Raw genomic sequence first — 23,671 nt, 5'->3', positions numbered from 1 at the left:
GCGCACCGGCCCGTTGCGGCTCACTTGGGGAGTGAAACATCTGATGGAGGATCTTCCTCTCTCTCTCTCCTCCTCTCTGTATATCCGGCTTTCCAATAATAATAAAATCTTTAAAAAAAAAAATATTTGCTAAAGATTTTAAGCTAAAGATGTAAAGTCATTACCATCAAGAGGTATGGGGCACCTTAGGATTCCAAAATATCTGTGTAAGCAGGGAGGTGGGGAGCCTCATGTCACTTCCTGTTTGAATCTATTACTGTTCTGAATCTATTACTCTTCCTAATTTAATGTCTGACTATAATAACTTTTCAATGTAAAAATGAAAAATTCTTAGGTAAAAATCAATCAGCACAGTGATCTTGTTTATTCCATGAAATCAAACAGTAAATCTGAAAGGAAAACTGGGAGAATATTCTTGTATTTTAACTTGGAAATTTTTCTGTTAGTTGCTCAATTACCTAAATAAGAATGCTCAGCATCCAATTCATTGAGTAGTACAGATGATAATATAATTTATTCTACTTTGTACTTTAGAGTAACAAGGATGACATGAATATGATAATTAAAAAGCTTACCCTACATTTTCAAGTTCTTAATCTAAACACATAGATTAGGACAGGCCATTTTATTGCTGGCAACATTCATGGAAAGGCCAGTAAGTCTGGGAGCTGGGCAGTGTCCCACTCACACATGAGCAGAACTACAGAAGTTAAGAGGCAAACCCCTTTTCTTCCTCCTTTCTTTTTCCTTTTAAAGTAGCAAAGGAACATAAGTGACTGGAGGACTGCAGAGTGACCCCACAGAGTGCATAGCTTATCAGGACCAAGGCTGGCATCTGCAAACAGTCAGCTTCCGAAGAGCACATAGCGGGCATTGTCATCTGCATTACAGATTTAACCCTGGAAAGTCTTTAAAAGTACTTTATGCTCCAAGGACTATAAGCATTCCTTCTCCTTGAGTACCCAAATATAAATCTAAAATGGTAAGGGGGCAGGAAATTCTTGCAGCAGTGTCCCCAGAATCTCATAAAAGCAGCAGTCAGCGCCTCTTGAGCTTCTTGGCCTTTCGACGTTTCATTTCTTCCTCTTCACGTCTCATTTCTTCCAAGTCTTCTTGCATACCCAGTCGTAAGCTGTCAAAACAGATTTTAGGGGTGTTATTTCAGTACCATGAGAGGATCACTTTTTGTAAAAGGCAGAAATGAAATTTCCACTGGAGCTCATGGACCACGCTGATCCACTGTAAACACTTCAGGCTTTTCAGGCAGCAGCATGCATGAGCCAAGGAACTTTACAGATGAAAACAATCTTCATATTCACATGAAATAAAGCACTTATCTCAAAGACTTAAAAATATAATGAAATGTTCACGTAATAACATTCTATTCTTGTTCTTTTCCAACACTTAAATTTGACATTGTATTTAGGTAGAGGGGAGAACAAAAGGAGAAAAAGCCTTAGTATTGTGAGTTTTGAGACTAAGGTGAATTATTCATTTATAATTATAGATAATAATTATTCATAATTAATGCTAATAAATAATCATTCATTATCTCTAAGGGAGAACTAAGCATTAATTTACTATCAATTAGCTAAACTTGAATCAGGAAAAGGAAATCTACATATACCTCTCTGTGTGGCACCTAGGCCAGCATTGTTACAAGTTAGCAAAAATGAGATATATCTGATGGGGAAGGAAAACACAACAGGAGCCTGGGAGGTGTCTAACACTGTCTATGCAAACAGATAAGAGGCACATGGCACTAGGTGCCTTGTATACATGGTCTTCATCCTCACAATACATCAATGAGTAAAACAGGGGATTCTCAATTTAACAAGTGAAAACGCTGATTTAGAAAGGCTCAGGAGTCTATCAAAGCCCCACGCTAGTATGTAGCAAAGGAAGTGCTTGGCCCAAGGTCCCCCCTTAGAGTGGTGCAGTTGTAGCAAGTAGAAAAGAAATTTTAGTTCATTTCTTGCACAGATGTGTTCCTTACCTTTTTGCTTCTTCCTTCTGTTGCTCTTTCCAACTACTTTCCATGTAACGTAAGGCATAATCACTTTCATCTTTGTATCTGATAGGAAGAAATAAAAATTACAAAAAGTTTTACAAACAACATTTGCTTTCATTTAAACACTTTAAATTTATTTGAAAGGCAGAGAAAATGGTTCACTCTCCAAACACCTGTAATACTTGGGGCTGGATAAAGATGAAGCTAGGAAGCCTGAAACTCAATCTGGGTCTCTCACATGGACTGTAGGGACTCAATTACTTGGGCTATCACCTGCTACCTCCCATGGTGTGCATTAGCAAGAAACTGCATCAGAAGCAGGGCTGGACCCAGCATCCAGGCACTGTTAGAGATAAAACCATGAAAATATAATGCACATAAAAATTTTAATCCATTAATCTCATTTAAGCTTCAGGACTATCATGAGATCTTTATGGCTTTACAAAAAAGGGCTTTAATATCAGGTGGCTTCCCTATCCCTGGGTGCTGAGGTGGTTGGGAGGCTGGGTCTGATTTCTCCCCTTATTTCCCTCCTTCTCCCAGATACAGGAGGAGGAAGAAGAAAATTTGGAAACAATGCTCTCACCTACTTTCCCCTTGGTCCTTCCCACCGTGGTCAACTATGCACACATCATTAAAAAAAAAAAAAAAAGACTTTAGAATACAGTAAAATGAAAGAGATCAATTAATGGCTTGACCAAGAACACATACCTATGGGCAGGCACTTGGCAGTTAGGACACCTAACTGCTGCCTGACTCCAGCCTCGTGTTAACGCATACCTGAAGGCTCAAATACTTGGGCTCCCAGCTCCTGCCTTCTGCCCCTGGCTGCTGAGGGTCTTTAGGGAGTATGCCACATGATGTGAGCTCACTGCCTCTGTGTGTGTGTGTGTGTGTGTGTGTGTGTGTGTGTGTAATAGATCTTAAAACATTAAAAAAAATTCTACAGTGTACCAATGATAGCACTTAATTTCTAAAAATTCTTATTTTAAAATTTTACTCAAGCAGCAGAGACACAAACAGAGCTTGCATGCATTGGTTCATTGTCCACATGCCCTTGAAGGTCTGCAGTCGGCTGAAGCTGGGAGCAGAATCCAGGTCTACTGGAGTCACCACCAGCTGCCTCCTAGGCTCTGCACTGGCAGGAAGTTGGAGTCAGGAACTGGAGCTGTGGGTGTGTCTTATCTGTAAGACCAAACACCATCCATCTTGTGATCAAATATTTGGAGCTAATATTTAATCTTCCAGTCTATTCAATTTATTTTTTTAATGGACCTTTTAGGATGACCACCTAATTTCTCATATCCAGGGGCTTCTAAGGAGGTTGCAAATGTTGGTTTACAGGTACTGTGCCAGGTTCCACTTTCCTGGCATATAAACTGTATTTAAGTTCCTATAAAATATGATCTTAAAAACAATGTACTCAACTTTATATAGCTGAAGTAGTAGAACTTTATTTTCAAACCCTGATCTTTCTTCTCTAACAGAGTTTCTCAAACTTTAATGTGACTGTATGAAGGAATCACCAGAGGACCTTATAGAGCGGATTTGGACTTAGTAATCCTGATATGAGGACTGAGAGTCTGTATTTAAAAAAAAAAATTCTCAGGCATGTCAGTGTTGCTAGTTCTATCCTACAGTACAGGAATCATATTTTCAAGTAGCAAAATTTTACACCACAGGAAAGCATCAAAATGAGTTTTAGGTAGCTTTGTGACTTTGAAACCAATTTAATTTCTACTGTACTAAACTACTTCATTTGCCAAAGCAGTAAACTGAATAACTTCCACCCAAAAGTTCCTTACTTAGTACCTCTACCATTAGTTTATTTCTGCCATACTATGTGAATTACTCAAAGTATTTAATATTTATCTAAATCATTTTTTTAGGCATAAAGGTGGTTTATTCAGATTAGCCTAGGTCTCCCAGCCACCTCCCCCAGCCCTGCAGGAACAACAGGGAGGGCAAAAGACAGGGAGTGAGCCCCCAGGTTGAACAGCACAGGGTTCTTATACATTTCAGGCTATTAATTATACAGTCATGATTTAGCAGGCTTCTATTGGTGGGTTTGAAGCAAGCAACTTTCAAAAGGTACAAATTGATGGGCTATAGGGCGGTGGATCTTATCAAACACCAGGTACCTCTTCCTGAGGAGTGATCTGCCTACGTGACCTGCCAGGTGTCCTGCCGGGTGTCACGCAGACTATCAGGCCTGAAGTTCACACAGCCCCCAGCCAAGCCATTAAGGCAGAATCACAAAAGCAGAAAACATCTAGGTTCTTCATTCCCCCCTCTTTCTAGTAACTAATCAAATCTTTGATTCAGTAACGTTATCTAAATCATTTTTAGCCTTACTTTTTTCGGTCATAGCCAAAGATTTCTCGAATGTGCTTCGATATTTCTTCCTGAGGTTCTCCTTCATCTTCAATAAAATCTTCCATTTCAGAGTCATATTCATCATCATCATCATCTTCTTCCTCCTCATATTCTCGCTGCCGCTTATAACCAGCAGGAAAAGGAAATCTCTGAGGACCTAACAATATAAAACCATCATTTTAAAAAATATGAAATATAGTTCTAATAGAATTCTATTAAATTGAGATTTTCTTTTATACAGTATGTTTAAAACTGAATGGGAGGCTGGTCCCTAGCCTGAAGTCATTATTATATTATCCCTGGTGTGCCATGATAGACAGGAGTTAAACTCCTGTTTATCCAGGGCTTACTGTAGGTAATGTCTTGTTACATTTTTCAGCTTAGTAAAACCCATACTTCTGGATTTAAAAGACAGTAAAATTTCTGTTGTTGTTATTTTTTAAAGATTTATTTTACTTGAAAGCCAGAGTTACAGACAAAAAAGGCATGACAGACATCTTCCAAATGGCCACAAAAGCTTGGGCTGCACCAGTCCAAAGCTCAGAATCAGGAATTTCTTGCACGTCTTCCATGGGCCTTAGGCCCATCTTCCACTGTTTTCCCAACCAATTAGCAGGGAGCTGGATTGGAAGTGGAACTAGAACTAGAACCAGTGCCCATATTTTTTTTATTAATTTTTTTTCAGTGCCCATATTGTAATGCCAGGACCACTGGCTGAAGATTAGTATGACACACCACCAGGTCAGCCCCTAAAATGTCTAAAAGTAGCACCTATTATCTGCTGTTATTGTAATTTCAACTTAAAGTTTTAAGTCCAGGAAAGTATGAGTTTCTCAGAATCAAGGATAACTGTTCAGACTGAGTTTTACTTTCACCATTTTGCAAAAAGACTGCATAAAAGCCGCAAAAGACAGGCACAACAGATGCTGCTCAACAGACCAGCATCTGGGAACAACTACTTTCCAAGCCTTTGATCGATAGACACTCCTTTTATTCTTCTAAGTTATAGATATGGAAAGCTTGTCTCCTTAATTCAGTCTTTTCCAATCTCAGCACTACGACATTCTGGGCCAGATAATTCTTCCTTGTGGCAGCCAACACCACACACTGTTGGCAGCATCTCCTACGCACCAGATGCCAGCAGCGTTCCCTGTTGCCAGTTGGCAAATGATCCCTTGGTGGCAAAATTTTCCTTAGTTGAGGACCAACTAGGAAATTAGGAAATCTGAAGCAAGGAGTTCATCCCTGGTTTCTATGTTCTCCATTGTGCTAGAAAATAGCTTTAACAGATGCCTTTTTTCATGAGGCAGCCAGCAGGTGTAACCAAGGGAATTTCTGCATCTTAGGACAATAGATTCCTAAAGGACCAATGGGCAAGATTTTGATAATATCCATTTTAATGAACAGAAAACACAAAAACAATTTAAAACAACTCCTGATACAAATAGGTACTTTAAAAAAAAACCTGCTGGATGAAGAATGTCCCAAAAAGACTTCAACCTTAAAATTAGACTCTGGATGTGTCACATAATGCAATGAAATTAATAAATCAAAAAAAAAATTAGACTCTGGAGGGCCTGGCACGGGATGATGGCTGGCTAATCCTCCACTTCCAAGTGCTGGGATCCCATATGGGCACTGGTTTGTGTTCCAGCTGTTAAATCCAGTTCCCTGCTTGTGGCTGGGGAAATCAGTAGAGGATGTTCCAAGGCCTTGGGACCCTGCACCTGCATGGGATACCTGGAAGAAGCTCCTGGCTCTTGTTAAACTCATCTCTGGCTGCTGCAGCCATTTGGACAGTGAACCACTGGATGGAAGAGCATTCTCTCTGTATCTCCTTCTCTCTGCAAATCTGTCTAATAAAAATTAACAAATCTTTTTTTAAAAATTACACTGTGAAGGTCATGTTTTTTGTCTTCACAAAAAAGTACAGATTAGGGTCCAGCGTGGTAGCCTAGTGGTTAAAGTCCTCACCTTACATGTGCTGGAGTCCCATAATGGGTGCTGGTTCTAATCCTGGCAGCCTCACTTCCTATCCAGCTCCCTGCCTGTGGCCTGGGAAAGCAGCAGAGGTCAGCCCAAAGCCTTGGGGCCCTGCACCCGCATGGGAGACCCAGAAGAGGCTCCTGGCTCTGCATCAGTGCAGGTCCGGCTGTTATGGCTGCTTGGGGAGAGAATCAACAGATGGAAGATCTTCCTCTCTGTCTCTCCTCCCTCTCTTTTAAGAAAATGAAAGGTACAGATTAATTCACTCACTGAACCAGGAAAGCCATGTACATTTGCCCTGTCTCACAATCACAAAGCTATGTTTAATGTTCTGGGGATATTGCAGAGGTGAAGAACTCCAGGGCACAGGGTGGACAAGGCATCAGGATCTTATCAACACTCCATAAATAATATGGTCAGGGACACATGGGAATGTTCAGGCGTCCTTGGTTATGGTTATATAAAGCAGAGTATTCTCCATTTCCTAATGTCAGAAACATAGTTAAAGGTAAAAGGCAGTATTACCTTGGGTAGATCTGTAGCCAGACAAGGGTGGCTTCATTCCACTCATCTGTCCGTTGATGGGCCGGCTAATGATATTCTTTGAAGAAATTGTTTCCGAGACAACAGTGCACTTAGGTTTTCCAGGGGGACCTGAACTACCGACTGTCCGTCCAGGTGCCAGGCTGCTTGCTGGTCTTCCAGGACCTGAACCACCGACTGTCCGTCCAGGTCCCAGGCTGCTCGCCGGTCTTCCAGGACCTGAACCACCGACTGTCCGCGCAGGTGCCGGGCTGCTTGCAGGTCTCCCAGGGCCTGAACCACTGACAGGCCGTCCAGCTGGAACTGAGCTATTTACGGACCTTCCAGGGCCACCAGCTGATCGCCCAGGGGTGCCCGAGCCACTCACTGGCCGCCCAGGGCCTCCAGAATTGACGATAGGTCTACCAGCACTGCTGGAGCCACTGAGGGGTCGCCCAGGGCCATTTGTGGTGCTTGCAGGCCGTCTGGGGCCACCTGTGCCACTGGCAGGCAGCCCAGAGGGCTTTGAGTCACTGGTTGGCTTTTTGGTCCCACTGACTGGTTGTTCAGGTCCTGAGTTAGAGCTGCCATTCTGGCGCCTGGGCACAGGGCCGGGACTGACTGTGGGCCGAGGAGTCCCTGTACTGGGTCGCCCAGGGACCGAACTAGAACTACTTCCGGGCTGCTTGACACCTGGACTCTTGACCTTATTGGATGGGGAGACCATGGATCCAGGTTTGGAATGACTAGGAAGGGAAGGAGGTTTTTTGGTTTTGTGCTCAGTAGCAGGCTTCTGAGTCCCACTGGCAGAAGTCTTTGGGACACTTGGTGAATATGTGCTGGAGTGGGACTTTCCAGCCCCATTGAAAACAGGTCTGTTATGGCCTTCGCGAACTGAGGGCTGGGAGCTATTGCCAGATCCTGTCTTGGTCCTCTCTCCTGGCTCGGATTTGGATGATGACACAGCTTGGTGTTTCTCACTGGCCATGCTGGGTCTGGATTTCTTCTCAGTATGAGGAAGGGGAAATCCTTTAGAAGGAGTATGCCTGTCTGCAGAACTTTTGCTAAGTTTTGTGCTCACACTTTCTTTCTGCAAAGGTACCTTTCTGGACACAGTTGGAGGTAGTTTTGCATCTGTCTCAGGTTTCTTTCTCATACGCTTTCGTTCCAGAAATTCTCGTTCCCTAAGTTCTTCTGCAGTCATAGGTCGCTCTTCTACTTTCTTGATTATCTTGATCTCTACTGGTTCAAACTGCTTTTTCTCAGCTAGCCTGAGTAGATCAGTGAAGTTCATGGGTGGTGGTGGGGCACTTTTAAGGGGGGCCTTTGGTTTGCTTTCAACTTTGGGAGGCTCTTGATCTTCTTCAAACCCCTGATCTGGTTCTCCTTGATTGTAATCTAAGAATTCATCCTCTTCTTCCATCTCATAGTCTTGGTCTGTTGCCTGGGTGGTATGGTTTTCCACTGCCTGTCTCTTCTTTGACTTTTCCTCAACAGGAATCCCATTGTAACCATGGAAATTATCCTTTGTCCTCTTAGCCATTGCTCTGGCTTTTTTATCATGCTTGAGCTCAATTCGTTTTTTCAATAGCTCTTCTTTTCTCCTTTTCTCTTCTAAGGCTAAAAGAGACAAAAACAAAAACATGTCATTATTTTAACATCTCAAGAGAGCAGTGTGTTCCTCTGAAATCAGTAGGTGGCAAAACACAACGTTCAGGTTACACTTTGAAGATATATAGGAATCCAGTGAAAAGTATCCGAGCAACTATTAAGTCAGTCATTTTTATGCAATGAATGGGCATGGGTTTTTATTTGGGATGAAACAAGTGAGAGATGTTACACCTCTAAATACAAAAAATAACTCATATCTAATACACAAAGTTAAGGAAATACCTACTAATGAGCCCACTAACAGTTTTATGAACCAATGAAAAATCAAATTAATCTTAATCAGGTTCTTTGCAAAAGTTAAATTGTTTCTTGATCTCAGTGCCTTGTTTTGTTTTTAAGATTTGTTCTTACTGAAAGACAGATTTATAGAGAGAAGGAGAGATGGAAAGAAAGTTTCCATCCCCTGGTTCAATCCACAACTGGCTGCATTCACTGGGGCTGAGAAGATCCGAAGCCAGGAGCCTCTTCTGGGTCTTCCATGCAGGTGCAGGGCCCCAAGGCTCTGGGCTGTCTTCTTCTGCTTTCCCAGGATACAAGCAGGGAGCTGGATGGGAAGTGGAGCAGCTGGGACACCAAGTGTCCATATGGGTTCACTATCCAGCTACTGCACTGCTGATCCAGTTCGCTGATAATATGCCTGGAAAAGCATAAAATGGTCAAATCCTGGGCCCCTACACCCATGTTGGTGACAAAGAACTCCTGACTCCAGGCTTCTGCTTGGCTCAGCTGAGGCAGTTGTGGCCCTTTGTGGAATGAACCAACAGAAGAAAGATTTCTCTATGTTGCTACTTCTCTAACTTTGCTTTTAAATTAATCAGCAAATTTTTAATGGTTTAGATATCAATCTTTTATTGAGGGGAAAAAAAATACAAGCAAGATAAATAATGGAGTTTTTATTATAGCCTATTAGAAGACATGATCACCAGCCTCAAAAAGGGCCGAGTTAAAAGGGAGTAAGAAAAAAATCTCCATACAAAACGCCACCGCAAGAACATATGTAGGGGCTGGCATGACGGCTCAACTCACTAATCCTCCAATTTGCAGTGTTGGCATTCCTTAATGGATGTTGATTCACATCCTGGCTGTTGCACTGATTCAGCTCCTTGCTTATTGCCTGGTAAAGCAGTGGAGGATGGTTCAAAGCCTTGGGACCCTGTATCCTACGAGAGACCTGAAGGAAGCTCCTGGCTTCTGATGGGATCATCTCTGGCCATTGTAACCACTTGGGGAGTGAGCTCTGCCTCTCCTTTCTCTATAAATCTTTCTAAAATATGTGGGCCTGGAGTGATGGCCTAGTGGCTAAATCCTCGCCTTGCACATTTCAGGATTCCAATTGGGTGCTGGTTTGTGTCCCAACTGCTCCACTTCCCTTCCAGCTCCCTGCTTGTGGCCTGGGCAAGCAGTAGAGGATGGGCCAAAGCCTTGGGACCCCACACCTGCATGGGAGACCTGAAAGAAGCTCTTGGTTTCTGGCTTCGGATCAGTTCAGCTCTGGCCATTGCAGCCACTTAGGGAGTAAACCAGAGGACCAAAGATCTTTCTGTCTTTCCTTTCTGTAAATCTGACTTTCCAAGAAAAATAAAATCTTAAAACATATATTCCCTAACCCTCAAGTGCATTCAAATTAATTGGCCTATTAGATCAGAAAGTAAGAGACCTTAAAGCTGAAAATAAGCTTATAGGTACATACCTTTTCGTCTGAGTTCCTCTTCTTTCCTCCGAAGAAAAGCTTGTACAGCTTCTGATTGAACTCCTTTAACCTTCGGATCTTTCTTGGGAGGTCCCACTGCCAAACTGTACCTTTTCTAAAAATAAACAGAATAAATGTGATAAGCAATTCAACTTAAGAATAAATTGTCAGGACAGGGGTTAGCCTAGCAGCTAAATGCCTGTATCCCACATTTAAGTGCCTGGGTTTACTTTCAGCTCCTGAGTTTAGCTTCCTGCAAAAGCAAATTCGGAAGGCAGAGGAAATGGTTCAAGTCACTGTTTTCCTGCCACCCGTGTAAGGGATATGGACAGAGTCCTGTCTCCTGATTTTGGCCCCGCCCTGGGCTGCCAGCTGGCCACAATGGACATTTAGAGTGTACCAGCTGATGGGAACTTTTTTCAAATAAATATATAATATACAGAAAGGTGGACTGATTTATTCCACTGCATATTAAGGACTGTGCCAAGTAACTGATGGGCTTAAATACTGACTGAAGAATCCATTTTGAAAAGTTGAGACTAAAGGATCATATTGGAGCTTAAGCTATGGAAGTTCAGCTATGAAATTTAAGGCTCAAGTGCTGATGGATGATTTTCAGTAGAATCTCTGTGAAATATCTCAAATGATGAATTAAGGAACAATTTTTAAAACAGCTTGTCTTTAGGCAATTTTTCAAAAATGTGCTTGGATTGGGTGGCCAAAACAAACAAAAACTCATCCATTTAGGAAACAGTGGATTATTTCAGTGTGTTTTAAAATTCTGATTAAATAGTTGGCCTGCTATGGAGCTAAGCATTTCAAAGTCCAACTTTTTCAAACAAGGAAAAATAAGTAGGTATGTGACATACTGGCAAAGATGCCAGTATTCCATGTCAAAGTACTGAACTCATGTTGATTCCCCTTCCAATTTTGGTTGCCTACTAATGTATACCCTAGAGGCAGCGAAGCTGGCTCAATAGTTGTGTCCCTGCCACACACAGGGGAGACCTGTACTGAGATCCTGGCTCCTTGTTTTGGCCTGGCCAATCCTCAGCTGGAGAGGGCATCTGAGCGAGCCAGGTAGCTGATAAGAGTCCCCCTCTCTCTCACACTTTCTGACAAAGAAAACAAATGTAAAGAAAAACTTCTATGATCATTTTCTCTTATAAATTCATAACCATATTTTTTGTTTGTTTGTTTGTTTTGCTCAGATCCAGAACAATGAGATTTTAACTTGACCATAGGCAAAGGCTAGGGACCAACCACAACTAGAAAGTACTACTTGGAAATTTAAGCACCACGGGCCAATTCTAATCTCTAAACTTTAACTGTAGCTCTTATGTTCCCCAAAATTAATTTGCCACACAAATTTTCTTTTTAGATGGCAGCCTGTGTTTTTAGGCAGTGTTACTCTTATCTCCTGAATTTACTATGTTAGTAGAAAAAGAAACACTAACCTCTGGGAATAAAGTGAGCAAAATAGGAACCAAAAATCTCAAATGTGTATGAAATTCTGGGAGGAAAGCCAAAGAATCTGTCTTACTCTAAAGCTGACAAATATAAAGTATCTTGAAACAGGCTGCAAGTTCCAATTCAATTATTGCACCAATAAGGCAGCTGGCCAAAGGCGCAGGCACTAATCCAACCTGAAAATCCTGCACGATTGCAGTACTCAGAACTGACACATCCCCGACGGAAATCCCAAGACAGCACTCACAGTTCTCTGCCTGTCACCTTAGCTAGGACACAGCAAGATTCTCCAAGAGAATCTTTAACTGTGGATTGTCTCCACAGTGGATGGGGAGAAAAAAAGGAAGAGGAAAGGAAGACCGAGATTACTACTAATCTAGGTACTGATAAAAACTGCCCTAGTTTACCAGAAAAGAACCTCAAACCCAGTCCTCATCCACAATAAGATCACAATCTTACTGCAGAAAGGCCATCATGAACACGATTATTTTCTAATTTTTTTAAATAGGTAAGCCTAACAGCCTGACCTAGTATTACAGCTTTATCCTAAACATAACCCATAAAATGACTCTAGTTTAAAAACCTGGTTACATTTTTCCAATTTATATAAAAATATAAAACTATCAAACTAAAAAGTATTTGTGTATCATCTAAAAATCAGAGTATAGTTAAGCCTACATTTACTGTCCTTTAAGAAATCCTGATAGGGGGTAGTGTGATGGTTCATGGGATTAATATTCCACCTGTAAACTCCACATTCCATATGGGCAGTGGTTCCACTTCCAATCTTGCTTGGGGCCTGGAAAAGTAGTGGGGGATTGCCCAAAGCCTTGGGATCCTGCACCTGTGTGGGAGACCTGGTAGGAGCTCCCAGCTTCAGATCAGCTCAGCTCTGGCCATTGTGGCCATTTGGAGAATGAACCAGTGGATAATTCTTTCTCCATGTATCTCTCCTTCTTTCTACAAATTTGCCTTTCCAATAAAAAAAAAAAAAAAAAACAAAAACGGAAAGAAAAAAAAAGATACTGATTTATAGAATAAAAACACAGGAAAGAGCAGTAAGATAAGCAAAAGGCTATCTAAAACTCAGAATTGCTCTGAAAAGTACATGTTATATTATATATACTTTTTTTCATCAATTCATATGCCAATTTCAAATTTTGTCATTAAAAAAAAAAAAAGACACCCTCTAATCTTCAGTGGCCTCACATTTAACCCTACACTTTACAGTGCTTGTCCTGAGCCTGTGACGCACAGGGAATTCAATCACTCTATAACATGCCTTGTAAATTTGCTAGGAGACAATTCAATAAATGAGCAGTAGGGCAGGCTCAACACTGCTTTGGTGAGGCTTAATCTTGTTTACTGACTTAATCTTATACAAACTGAATCATAATAGGTATTTCTGTGTGTTTTTTTTGAACTTCAAAATGTACTCCAAGGCGCAGACAAACAAAAAAAATCTAAAAATTATCTTAGGTAAATCTTATGTCATAACCTAGAGATCCTGGTTAAAAAAAGAAAGGCTGGGGACCCGGCGTGGTAACCTAGTGGCTAAAGTCCTCTCCTTGAACGCACCCCGGGATCCCATATGGGTGCTGGTTTGTATCCCAGCTGCTCCACTTCCTATCCTGCTCCCTGCATGTGGCCTGGGAAAGCGATCGAGGACGGCCCAAAGCCTTGGGACCCTACACCTGGGTGGGAGATGCAGAAGAAGTTCCTGGCTCCTGGCTTTGGATCAACTCAGCTCTGGCCATTGCAGCCACTTGGGGAGTGAACCACCAGATGGAAGATCTTTCTCTCTGTATCTCCTTCTTTCTGTATATCTGCCTTTATAATAAAAATAAATAAATCTTTAAAAAAAATTAAAAATCTACAGTATGTTGCTATAGAAGCTAATTTTACCAATCAGCTAGGTTAGGTTACAGTACCTAGTTGTTTCATTAAACATGGATTGAGATATGGATGTGAAGGTATTCTATAGATGTGGTTAACGTGTCTATAATCAGCTGACTTTGGATAAAGATTACCCTTCATGGATATCATCCATTCAGGTGAAGATTCTGAGAGCACAAACCCATTTCTTAGTGAAGAAGGACTTATACCTGAAGTCTAGAATATTAATTTCTGCCTGATTTTTCAGCATCTAAGCCTTCCCTACAAATTTCAACATCACTAGCCTTCACAATCAGTATTATAAAGTTTACTAGTTTTGTTTACTTGGAGAATACTGAGTGACACAGTTGTTTTTTGCATCTAGCTTCTTTCACTTAGTATGTTTTCACAGTTCATGTATTTAACATGCTTCAGTATGTCATTCTTTTGTGTGGCTGGATAGATGTGCTACATTGTAGGATATACTGCATATGTATTCATCCAATGCTCATCTGTATTGTCTCTACTTTCTGGCTGTTAGAAACAATGCTTCTATGAACATCTGTGCGTTTAATTTTATGGGGATGTACATTTTCATTTATCTTGGGTGTATGAGCTTAATATTGAGCAGGCCAGACCTATCAAAGGAGAATGGCAATATCAGATTGTGTTTTCAGAATTAGAATATCTTTAAGACTGCTCTTCAACTCCACAGAGGTAACCCAATCAGCAACCATGAATGGAAGGTGGGGCGGGGAGGCCCTAGGCTAGGATTAAAATTGCGTTCTATTTAGTAAGGCAGAACTATTTGGCACTTCTCCCTGTGTCAGATGGTCATATTTAGCTCTAGCAGCAACAGATCAAGATGCACCCATCAATTCTGAATCGGATTCAAAGCCCCAGGCTGCTTCATTGTTTTGAGTTTCATGAAGAGCAGCTGGACAAGAATTTCATTTATACTAAGCACACCATTTTATTATACTGCAAGCCAGCTCATTCTGCTGGACCCCAATGAATGATCTACAATAGAGACTTTATGTCATCTAAATACCAGTTAACAAAGGTTTTGACAAGATTTGGAATTCTAAAGTTAACCAACCTAGAAAATATCAAGCCACTTTAAACATGTGCTCCCTGCCTTGAAACTAAACTGCAGTTGCTGGAACAAAATGGGGTATGGCCTGCACAAGGTAGGCTATTCAATATGCTGCTGAAGTCCAAGGCAGCAGCCATCCAGAAGAAGGCAGACCCTGTCGTCCCAAATATATTCTTCCCCTCCTTGCAAGTTACTTGCTAGAGATGTCACACATACACTTATTGTAAAGTGCAGCTAGTTCTAAGATTAGAAAAGAAGGAAGCATAATGTAATTATAGGGTTTTTTTAATTTAAACTTAAAATTTTTTTTTTCAGTATTGAAACATGTTCACTAAACAGTACTTTCAAAAATTCATGGAACAGTGGGAACTATAAACCTAAGTTTATTTTGGTGCAAAACATTTTGAAATTGGTGTAGTTTTTTTACAATACACATTTCCATAAGCTCTCAGATGATTTCAAAGTTGTGTTCTAAAAATAAACTCATCTTTTAATATTATTTTTCTTGAACTTTTTGCAAGAACTCCATGTTACGTCAAAATCAATGATCAAGCCCTCACTGAATGTGTTTACTCAGCAAACAGCACATTGCTGTAATTATAGGATGTATGTTTCCCAATAGTTTTATATAAATTAAAGATTATTTTTTATTCATATAGGAGCTAAGAATATCCAAAGAATAATCCTTAACTTCATGACTGTAATTTAAAAATCTTTTTTAAAGAAGATTGTTTTCGTTTGAAAGAACAGACAGTGAGTGAGAGCGACAGAGAAAGACTGGGATTCCATTTGCTCATTCACTTCCTAAATATCTACAACAGCAAAGTCTGGGCGAGGCCAAAACCAGAAGCCAGGAACTCTTATCTAGCTCTCCGCATGCATGGGTGGCAGGGGCACAGCCATCTCCCCTTCCGCCTTTCCAGCTATATTTGTAGGGAGCTGGATCCAGAGTAGCTGGAACTCCAACCCGGCACTCCACTATGGGATGCTGACATGCAAGCAAAAGCTTAATGCACATTGCCACCAGTCATCACAGTTAGGGAATGAATATAGGTCTGGAAAACCAGTGAGTAGCTAAAGGAGTAAGAATTAATAAAGTATCTCAAAGCATGGTATTCATGGTTGCCACGGGAGAACAATGTAAAATTTATTGTTATTGTACACACACACACACACACAAACCTCCAAAAACCCTACCTCTGAGTATACGTAATATCAAATAAGTACTTTAGGATTTGAGTTCTACCTCTCACATTAGCAGCAGCTCAAAAAAGACAACTGTGTACTGACTGCCAATGAATCGCATAGTTTGCAGCAGAGTCCAAATTAGAATCCAGGTATCCTGACTCGGATCCAAATGTGTTCTCACTACAATGCTTTATATTTAACTAAACACCTACATTCTCATCTCTAGCTCTTTAATCTAGGTCTAAAGAACATTCCCTGCTCTGCAATGGCTTCTTGGCTAGAATACCATTACCTCCAACAGGTATACAATTGTACTTCCTATTTCATTCCCTTCATATCCTGCATTTCTGTTAATCACACTGGTACGCTCCTAAAAAAAGCTGTCAAAATCTACCCAGCAGTCTCTAAATGCTGTTGGTTTGGTCTTGAAACTTCTCTACCAGTTTGCTCACTCTGGAAATGTTATAAAAAGAACCAAAAGTTAGCGTCCCAAGTTGTATCAGGCTGAAGTTGGAGTTCAGGTGATACAGATGACAAACCCTTGTCACCCTTTCATCTTCAATCCACTCCCCTAATTCAGCACAGGGTTGTGATTAAGAGCAAGAACTCTAAAGTCAATTGGCCCGGATTAGCTTCACTACTCTGCTATTACTAGCCTGACCACTAATTAGCTGTGTGAGGTTGGGCAAGCTTCTTCACCTCTCTGGGCCTGTTTCCTCTAACCTGCCTCACATGGCTATTATGGTTAGACCAGTATCTGGCACCGATTAAACACTGTTATTTATTATTGTTATTCAGCAAATGATTGTCCAGGTAGGGATGGAGAGGAGAAACAACAATTTCTGCACGACAGTTTCTAAAAGACCCTCTTTCTAGACCACTAATAGGGAACTACTCTTCTAGGCTGGGGAATCAAACCCTCTGCCATTGGACAAGTCATCTTCAGATTCAATCCATTAAAGACAAATATTACTGCTGAAAAATGTTTCTTGCAGAAATTTTTATTGGCCCACACAAACTGTAGGTCTCTTTTTAATATAATGAGCTTGTTTGAGGCTATATTTTATATTCAGATTACTTTAAAATTTATATTACAGTACCTATACAGCCCCTAAAGACATCCGAAATGTCTACCATAGTTAAATCCTTAGGATCCACTTTTAATACAGTTCTTAATAAGATCCCCAAGGCCTTATATGCCAGGTTCCACATAAAGCAACACCTTTTATCTTTTGATGGGGGGAGGGAGGAGCAAACAGAACTTCAATACTTTGGGATGATTTCACAGTCTGGTTCTAAGAAAGACCATGAACTTGTCTCATGTGCCACAAGTCAAAAATAACTGCATGAAACATATAAGAATCCATATTCTGACTTCTATTAGTCTATAAAACAATATTAATTTGTTTCTGCTACTAGACACTAAGGAGAAAAAAATGACTGCAAAGTTACCAAAAATAGCTTTTCTCTTTTAAATAAAAACAACCAGTGACAATGACTGGTTACATCATCTTGAAATGCAATTATTTTGTATTCAGTTTTCTACTGGGAAATGACTGTGCAGCTAGTAGTACTTGTAGGCATGATGCAATCCTAAGCTTTTTTTAATTTTTATTTTTTTTAAGATTTATGTATTTTTTATTACAAACTCAGATATACAGAGAGGAGGAGAGACAGAGAGGAAGATCTTCCATCCGATGTTTCACTCCCCAAGTGACCGCAATGGCCGGGGCTGCGCCCATCCGAAGCTGGGAACCAGGAACCTCTTCCAGGTCTCCCACGCAGGTGCAGGGTCCCAAAGCATTGGGCCGTCCTCAACTGCTTTCCCAGGCCACAAGCAGAGAGCTGGATGGGAAGTGGAGCTGCTGGGATTAGAACCGGCGCCCATATGGGATCCCGGCACATCCAAGGCGAGGACTTTAGCTGCTAGGCCACACTGCGCCGGGCCCGCTAAGCTTTTTTTTTAAAAGAATGTATTTATTGGAAAGGCAAATCTATAGAGGAGGAAAGCGATAAACATCTTCCATCCTCTTGTTCACTCCCCAAATGGCCACAATGGTCACAGCTGAGTTGATCTGCAGCCAGGAGCCAGTTATTTCTTCTGGGTCTCACATGTGGGTACAGGGTGCCAAGGCTTTGGGCCGTCCTTTACTGGTTTCTCAGGCCACAAGCAGGGAGATGGATGGGAACTAGAACAGCCAGGACACAAACCTCTGACCATAAAGAATGCCGGCACTTGGAGGTGGAGGATTAGGCAGTTGAGCTAACATGCCAGCCCCATACATATGCAAACATTCTAAAATTTGGGAAAAAATCCCACTCTCAAACAATTCTGGCCTAAGCAATTTAGATACAGGGTAGTCACCAGCAGCACCTCAAGCCAGATGCCACAGACACCTTAAAAGCTTCAGTCCAAAGTGGCTAGCACAGATGTTTTAATTATAGCCTCCCTTGGGGCTCAGGGTAACCATCACGAGTCACTGGCTTTCCCTTCTTCAATAAAGGTCTGAACTAAGAACTCTGAAGACTAAATTCTGAGTATTGGCTCTCACAGGATCCAAACGGAACGTGAGGAGAGATGACTAAGAGGGGAAAACTTGCAAGCACTAGAAGAAATCTAGCCTAGCAGTTAGTGACTGCAAAATCTCTGTGGTTCCCAGAACATCACTAAATCAAGCTAATACCAAACTGGGTGTACCTAGCGCAGAGTGTGGACCCTGTATACCAAGGTACCTGTTTTCACTTGCTTTGCAATCATCTTTTATAACATATAACATGTAGTGTCTGTTATATTTTATAATTTTTTTAAAAAAGGAAACAGCTGGGAGATTTCAATCATATTAACTGGGCTTTCTTTCAGAAACAAGATGGGACCAGCGTTGTGCTGTATCAGATTAAGTGGGGACCTACAGTGCCAGCATGCCATAGGGCACCAGCTGGAGTCCCGGCTGCTCCACTTCCCATCCTGGTCCCTTCTAAGGTGCCTGGGAAAGCATGGAAAGTGGACCAAGTCCTTGGGCTCCTGCAGTCACATGGAAGTTCCTCACTCCTGGCTTTGGCCTGACCTGGCTGGCCCAAGGCATTGCTGCCATTTGCGGAATGAATCAGCGGACAGAAGACCTCTCTATTATCTCTCCCTCTTCCTAACTTAACCTTTCAAATAAATCAAATCTTTCTTAAAACACATGAAAGAAGGCAAAATGTTAATGTATGTTAAATAAGGGTTGCAGGCATAAGGGACCGCTAACATTTTGCATGTTTGCAAGTGTCCATATTATTTTGGACTGAAAAAAAAAAATGGCAGGACTGTATTTTGCCTAGTGATTAAGACACCCCAAGACAGACACCTCATACCAGAGAGCCTAGGTTCGATACCAAGTTCTGCCCTGACTGCGGCTTCCTGCTGCGTGGTAGAAAGCAGTTCTGGCAGTAGTGACGGAGTTCCGCCATCTGCACAAAGACTGGATTAAGTACCTAGATCCCGGATTTGGCTCCAGAAGGGAGTGGCAGCCATTTGCAGAGTAAGCCATTGGGGGAAGGGGAACTCTCTCTCACACTTAATCTTAGCCAAAAGACCAAGAAGCAATATGTATTTCTCTCTCAAATTAAAAACAAGAAACAAACAAACAAAAAACTCTTTAAAAAAAGTAAATAGAATATTTCGATGAGCCAAGTTACAGCTAAGATTGGATCAAGTTTTAACTGTATCCTTAGTTTATTCTGAAACTAATCCCATCTAAAAAGATAAGGTTTATAGTGCTAACCTTATCAAGCTTCCAGGCTTAACTGTTTGTGATGTAGGGAGAATTATTGATAAAATTTGCGCCTGCTACTGATTTACTAGATTTTAAATGACCAATTTACCCCCCTTTTTTTGCTTCCTGTTATTTCATTGACACAGAAAGCACATACTCTGAACTAGATGCAAATTTTGAAATTTTTCTGCTATGAAAGTATGTCTGTTTTCCTTTTGGCAGTGATTAAGGGCTTTTTAGAATCAAAAATGATTTGATACTGATTCTTTAGAATATTCATGGGCAAAGCTAATATTATCTCTGGTCTCAACTGAAAATCAGGAAGATCTAGAATAAAATAGGTATCAAATTATGTAAAGATGAGTAATTATCAGATCCAATAATGACTTATTTAGGAAGAAATCTGCAGATGCAGAAACTGATTCTGTTTAAGTTTTCAAAGGTTTGGCCCCACAGCTTCAGCAAGGAGTGCCTTATGACTCACCGCTTAGGGTAATGATTATTCTAAGTCCCTCGGATGTGTGTGTGGGGGGTGACCGCTTACGCAAATACCCAGGAGTGCAAAATAAAAACTGATGGATGGATACACACCACAGTTCACTAGTTTTATTATCTTTGGATCGGTATTTTCAAAGAGTCCCCCCCCCCCAAAAAAAAGTACCAGCGCAGAAGGAAAGCGAAAAAAGAGGGGAAAACAGTAATGCAGACATTACAAACTCTAGGAAATTCAGAGCACAGACTGAGAGCTCCATAATTTGCAACTGAATTGACTTTAACCGAGCGCTGTTTGAGTTTCACACTTGAGTGCTCAAACCGCAGGGATCACAACGGGACTTAGCGGTTTACAGCTGTGCTGCGGGTCCCATCTGAGGATCCAGAAATGACTTCATGCAAAGCAGCTACAACCCCGTAAACCAGGCACTCTCCACCATTTTGGAATCTAGATCTTGCCTTATTTACACCAATCTGAGATACGAACGGAATGGTAAATACTGATTGAACAAACAGAACCCAAATGTGCAATCTGGAAAGCCACGAGTCGACGGAAGCCGAAACCACCTCACGTTTCCGCTGGCCAAGGAGTTCCTGGAAGCTGCCAAACTTTTCCTTATCAACAGCAATGCTGATGCTCGCCTTGGAAAGGTGGTCATTCACTCGTTCGGGCGGGCTGTGTGGTGGGGTCCCGAATCTGAGCACCCCTCCAAGAAATCACTAAACGTTCCCTCCCGAAAACAAGACCTCTGGGCCTCCCCCACTTCCCCTCAACCTTCGGGCTGGAGCTGACGCCCCACTCCACTGGCCGCCAGGCACGGCTCAGGGCTCCCACGTACCCCCACAACACCCGAGCCGCAAAACCGAGGCTGCGGAGGTCCCCGAGCGGACAACCCACCCACAGGCCGGCTCCCGCCTCGCGTCCCGAGAGCGCAGACCCACGACGAGGAGCTGATGGGGGGCTGCCGCCGGCAAGTTCAGAACTTGGAGACTAGGGTGTCCCCTCCCACCCACAGATGCACCCCAGCTGCGACTTACAGGCACATTATTGACTCCTTGTCCCTTGGACGCTATCAGCAGAATTTCTCTGAAGTCCATGTTTGGCCGAGGCAGAGACCGTGGACCAGGCCCTCGGGAAGCAGCAGTAGTTCACCTTCCTGAGTCGCCCAGCAGCTGCCGAGACAGCTGCCTCGGCAGCTCCTCTCAAACCTCTGCTCACACACAGCACTTCCGGCGCCAACCGATGCCGTCTGCCCTCCCCAGCTCCTCGCAGCGGCCTATATAGTCTCTGGGATGCCGCAAAGCTCGCGAGTCTGGGCGTAACTTCCGAGACACGTAGGAGCGCGCTACGTGGCCATGGCGTCATCTCGGAGGGCGGGACTCCGCCGGCCCGCCCTGAGGCGCGGCCCGGCTGCTGCGGGTGCGGCCTGAGGAGGCTGCCTGGCCCCCTGGGCGGGCGTTCCCGTGGTGGCTGGGTGGGGAGGTCTCGTGTGGGTGGGGCTACCTGCCAGGCCTAGCCTCTCTGTGAGCACAGGTGGAAGCTGATCACATCCCAAACGGACGGACAGCTCGCGAGGCGGATTCCGTTAGCAGTTCTGGCGCTCGCGAGGTTGCCATAGCGACGAGTCAGCTGATCTGAACTCTCCTGCAGATGTGCATGGTGCCGCCCGTTTAGACGGCCGTCTCCACTTAGAGGACTTGTGCCTTCGCTCGGGATGGAGGGAACCCAGACATAACGTGAGCATATATGGCTCACATTTGTACTCATTTCGAGTCTAGTCCTGGCTGCCATGTCAGAGTAGTCTGGGGTATATAAGGTCATTTCAGTTCAACAGATCTGGTCTGAGTGTGGGGACAGGCCTGGGATTGACAGCAAGTGGGTAGTAGGGGTTTTATTCGGTGTGGTGGAAATGTGCCTAGAGTGTGAGTTATGGTTGTGCGATATACTTACTATAACCCATTGCACACTGGAAGCAGGTGAATTTTACAATGTGTAAATTACATCGATAAAGCTGCTTAAAACTACTCATACTATACTATTGTACTAATATAGGGGAAGTCAGAGGGGGCGAAAGATATTGGGAAGAGTGAGAGAGAAAATCCCATAGCCTATGGAACTATCATAAAAAGTCAAAAAAATGAAAATATATTTCGGAAAATATTCAAATATTCTCTGTAAATCATCAACATTAACATGTTTATCCAAAAAAAAAAAAAAAAAAAAAAGAAACACTAGGCAAAGCTGCTGGGTCTTTTGATTTCACTTGCTGTTTATTATTTATTTAGTTTTAAAGATTTTTTAATTTTTATTGGAAAGGCGTATATACAGAGAGGAGGAGAGATAGAGAGGAAGATCTTCCGTCCAATGGTTCACTCCCCAAGTGGCTGCAACGGCTGGAGCTGAGCCAATCCAAAGCCAGGAGCCAGGAGCTTCTTCCAGGTCTCCCTCGTGGGCCCTAAAGCTTTGGGCTGTCCTCAACTGCTTGCCCAGGCCACAAGCAGGGAGCTGGATGGGAAGTGGAGCCGCCAGGATTAGAACCGGTGACCGTTTAACTGCTATGCTATAGCGCTAAATCTTATTTATTTATTTATTTATTTGATTCCATTGCATTATGTGACACTGTCTCATAGGCTCTGGGATTCCCCCAACCCCTCCCCATACCCTCCCCCCATGGTGGATTACTGCACCTTGTTGCAGTACAAGTCCTATTTATTTTTTAAAAAGATTTTTATGGCCCAGCAGCATGGCCTAGCAGCTAAAGTCCTTGCCTTAAATGCCCCGGGATCCCGTTTGGGCGCTGGTTCTAATCCCGGCAGCTCCACTTTCCATCCAGCTCCCTGCTTGTGGCCTGGGAAAGCAGTTGAGGACGGCCCAAAGCCTTGGGACCCTGCACCTGCGTGGGAGATCTGCAGGAGGTCCTTGCTGTGGATTGGCGCAGCAACAGCAGTTGTGGTCACTTGGGGAGTGAATCACTGGACGGAAGATCTTCCTCTCTGTCTCTCCTCCTCTCTGTATATCTGACTTTGTAATAAAAATAAATAAATCTTTTTAAAAAAGATTTTAAAATTTTATTTATTTGCATTGGAATGTCAGATATAGAGAAAGGAGGAGAGACAGGAAGATCTTTTATCTGTTGATCCACTCCCCAGGCAGCTGCAATGGCTGAAGCTGAGCCGATCTTAAGCCAGGAGCCAGGAGCCTCTCTTTTGGGTGTCCCTTATAAAGGCTATTTATGTGCAGGTCAGAGTTACAGAGAGAAAGAAAACAGATATTTTTCACCCACTGGTTTACTCCTCAAATACCGGCAAGACCAAAGCCAAGAGCCCTGCTTGGGTGGCAGGGACCCAAACACTTGGGCCATGGTCCCCTGCTTTTCTCAGCGTCAGCAGGGAGCTGGATTGGAAATGAAGCAGCTGGGATAAGAGCCCATAGGGCACCCAGATGGGTTGCAGGTGTCACAGTGGTGGTTTATCCACTATGCCATATCACTGGCCCATCAGTTGACAAGGTAATGCCAATTTGGAATCTCTCCAATTCA

General features: G+C 42.6%; 1 protein-coding gene across 1 annotated transcript; it reads right to left on the bottom strand.

The window, feature by feature from the left end:
* Positions 1-266: 266 nt before the first annotated feature.
* SPTY2D1 (SPT2 chromatin protein domain containing 1) lies at positions 267-21,331 on the bottom strand. The gene is made up of 6 exons (XM_058663267.1): positions 21,171-21,331; positions 10,257-10,371; positions 6,899-8,515; positions 4,367-4,544; positions 1,997-2,074; positions 267-1,132 (listed from the first exon to the last, which is right to left on the bottom strand). Exons 1-6 carry the CDS (start codon positions 21,228-21,230, stop codon positions 1,039-1,041), a joined length of 2,142 nt encoding a protein of 713 aa, XP_058519250.1. The 5' UTR covers positions 21,231-21,331; the 3' UTR covers positions 267-1,038.
* Positions 21,332-23,671: the final 2,340 nt, after the last annotated feature.

This window comes from Ochotona princeps, chromosome 4, assembly GCF_030435755.1.
Source record: "Ochotona princeps isolate mOchPri1 chromosome 4, mOchPri1.hap1, whole genome shotgun sequence".
NCBI lineage: Eukaryota > Metazoa > Chordata > Mammalia > Lagomorpha > Ochotonidae > Ochotona > Ochotona princeps.
This window is presented reverse-complemented; position numbering and strand designations above follow the sequence as displayed.

What these genes read in the sequence shown, in the direction of transcription:
- SPTY2D1 (XM_058663267.1), bottom strand. Translation starts at nt 21,230, where the DNA reads ATGGACTTCAGAGAAATTCTGCTGATAGCGTCCAAGGGACAAGGAGTC. An exon ending in AAGGAGTCAATAATGTGCCT is followed by an intron (nt 10,372 to 21,170) that starts GTAAGTCGCAGC and finishes GTTTATTTTTAG; the next exon opens with AAAAGGTACAGTTTGGCAGT. An exon ending in AGAGGAACTCAGACGAAAAG is followed by an intron (nt 8,516 to 10,256) that starts GTATGTACCTAT and finishes TGTCTCTTTTAG; the next exon opens with CCTTAGAAGAGAAAAGGAGA.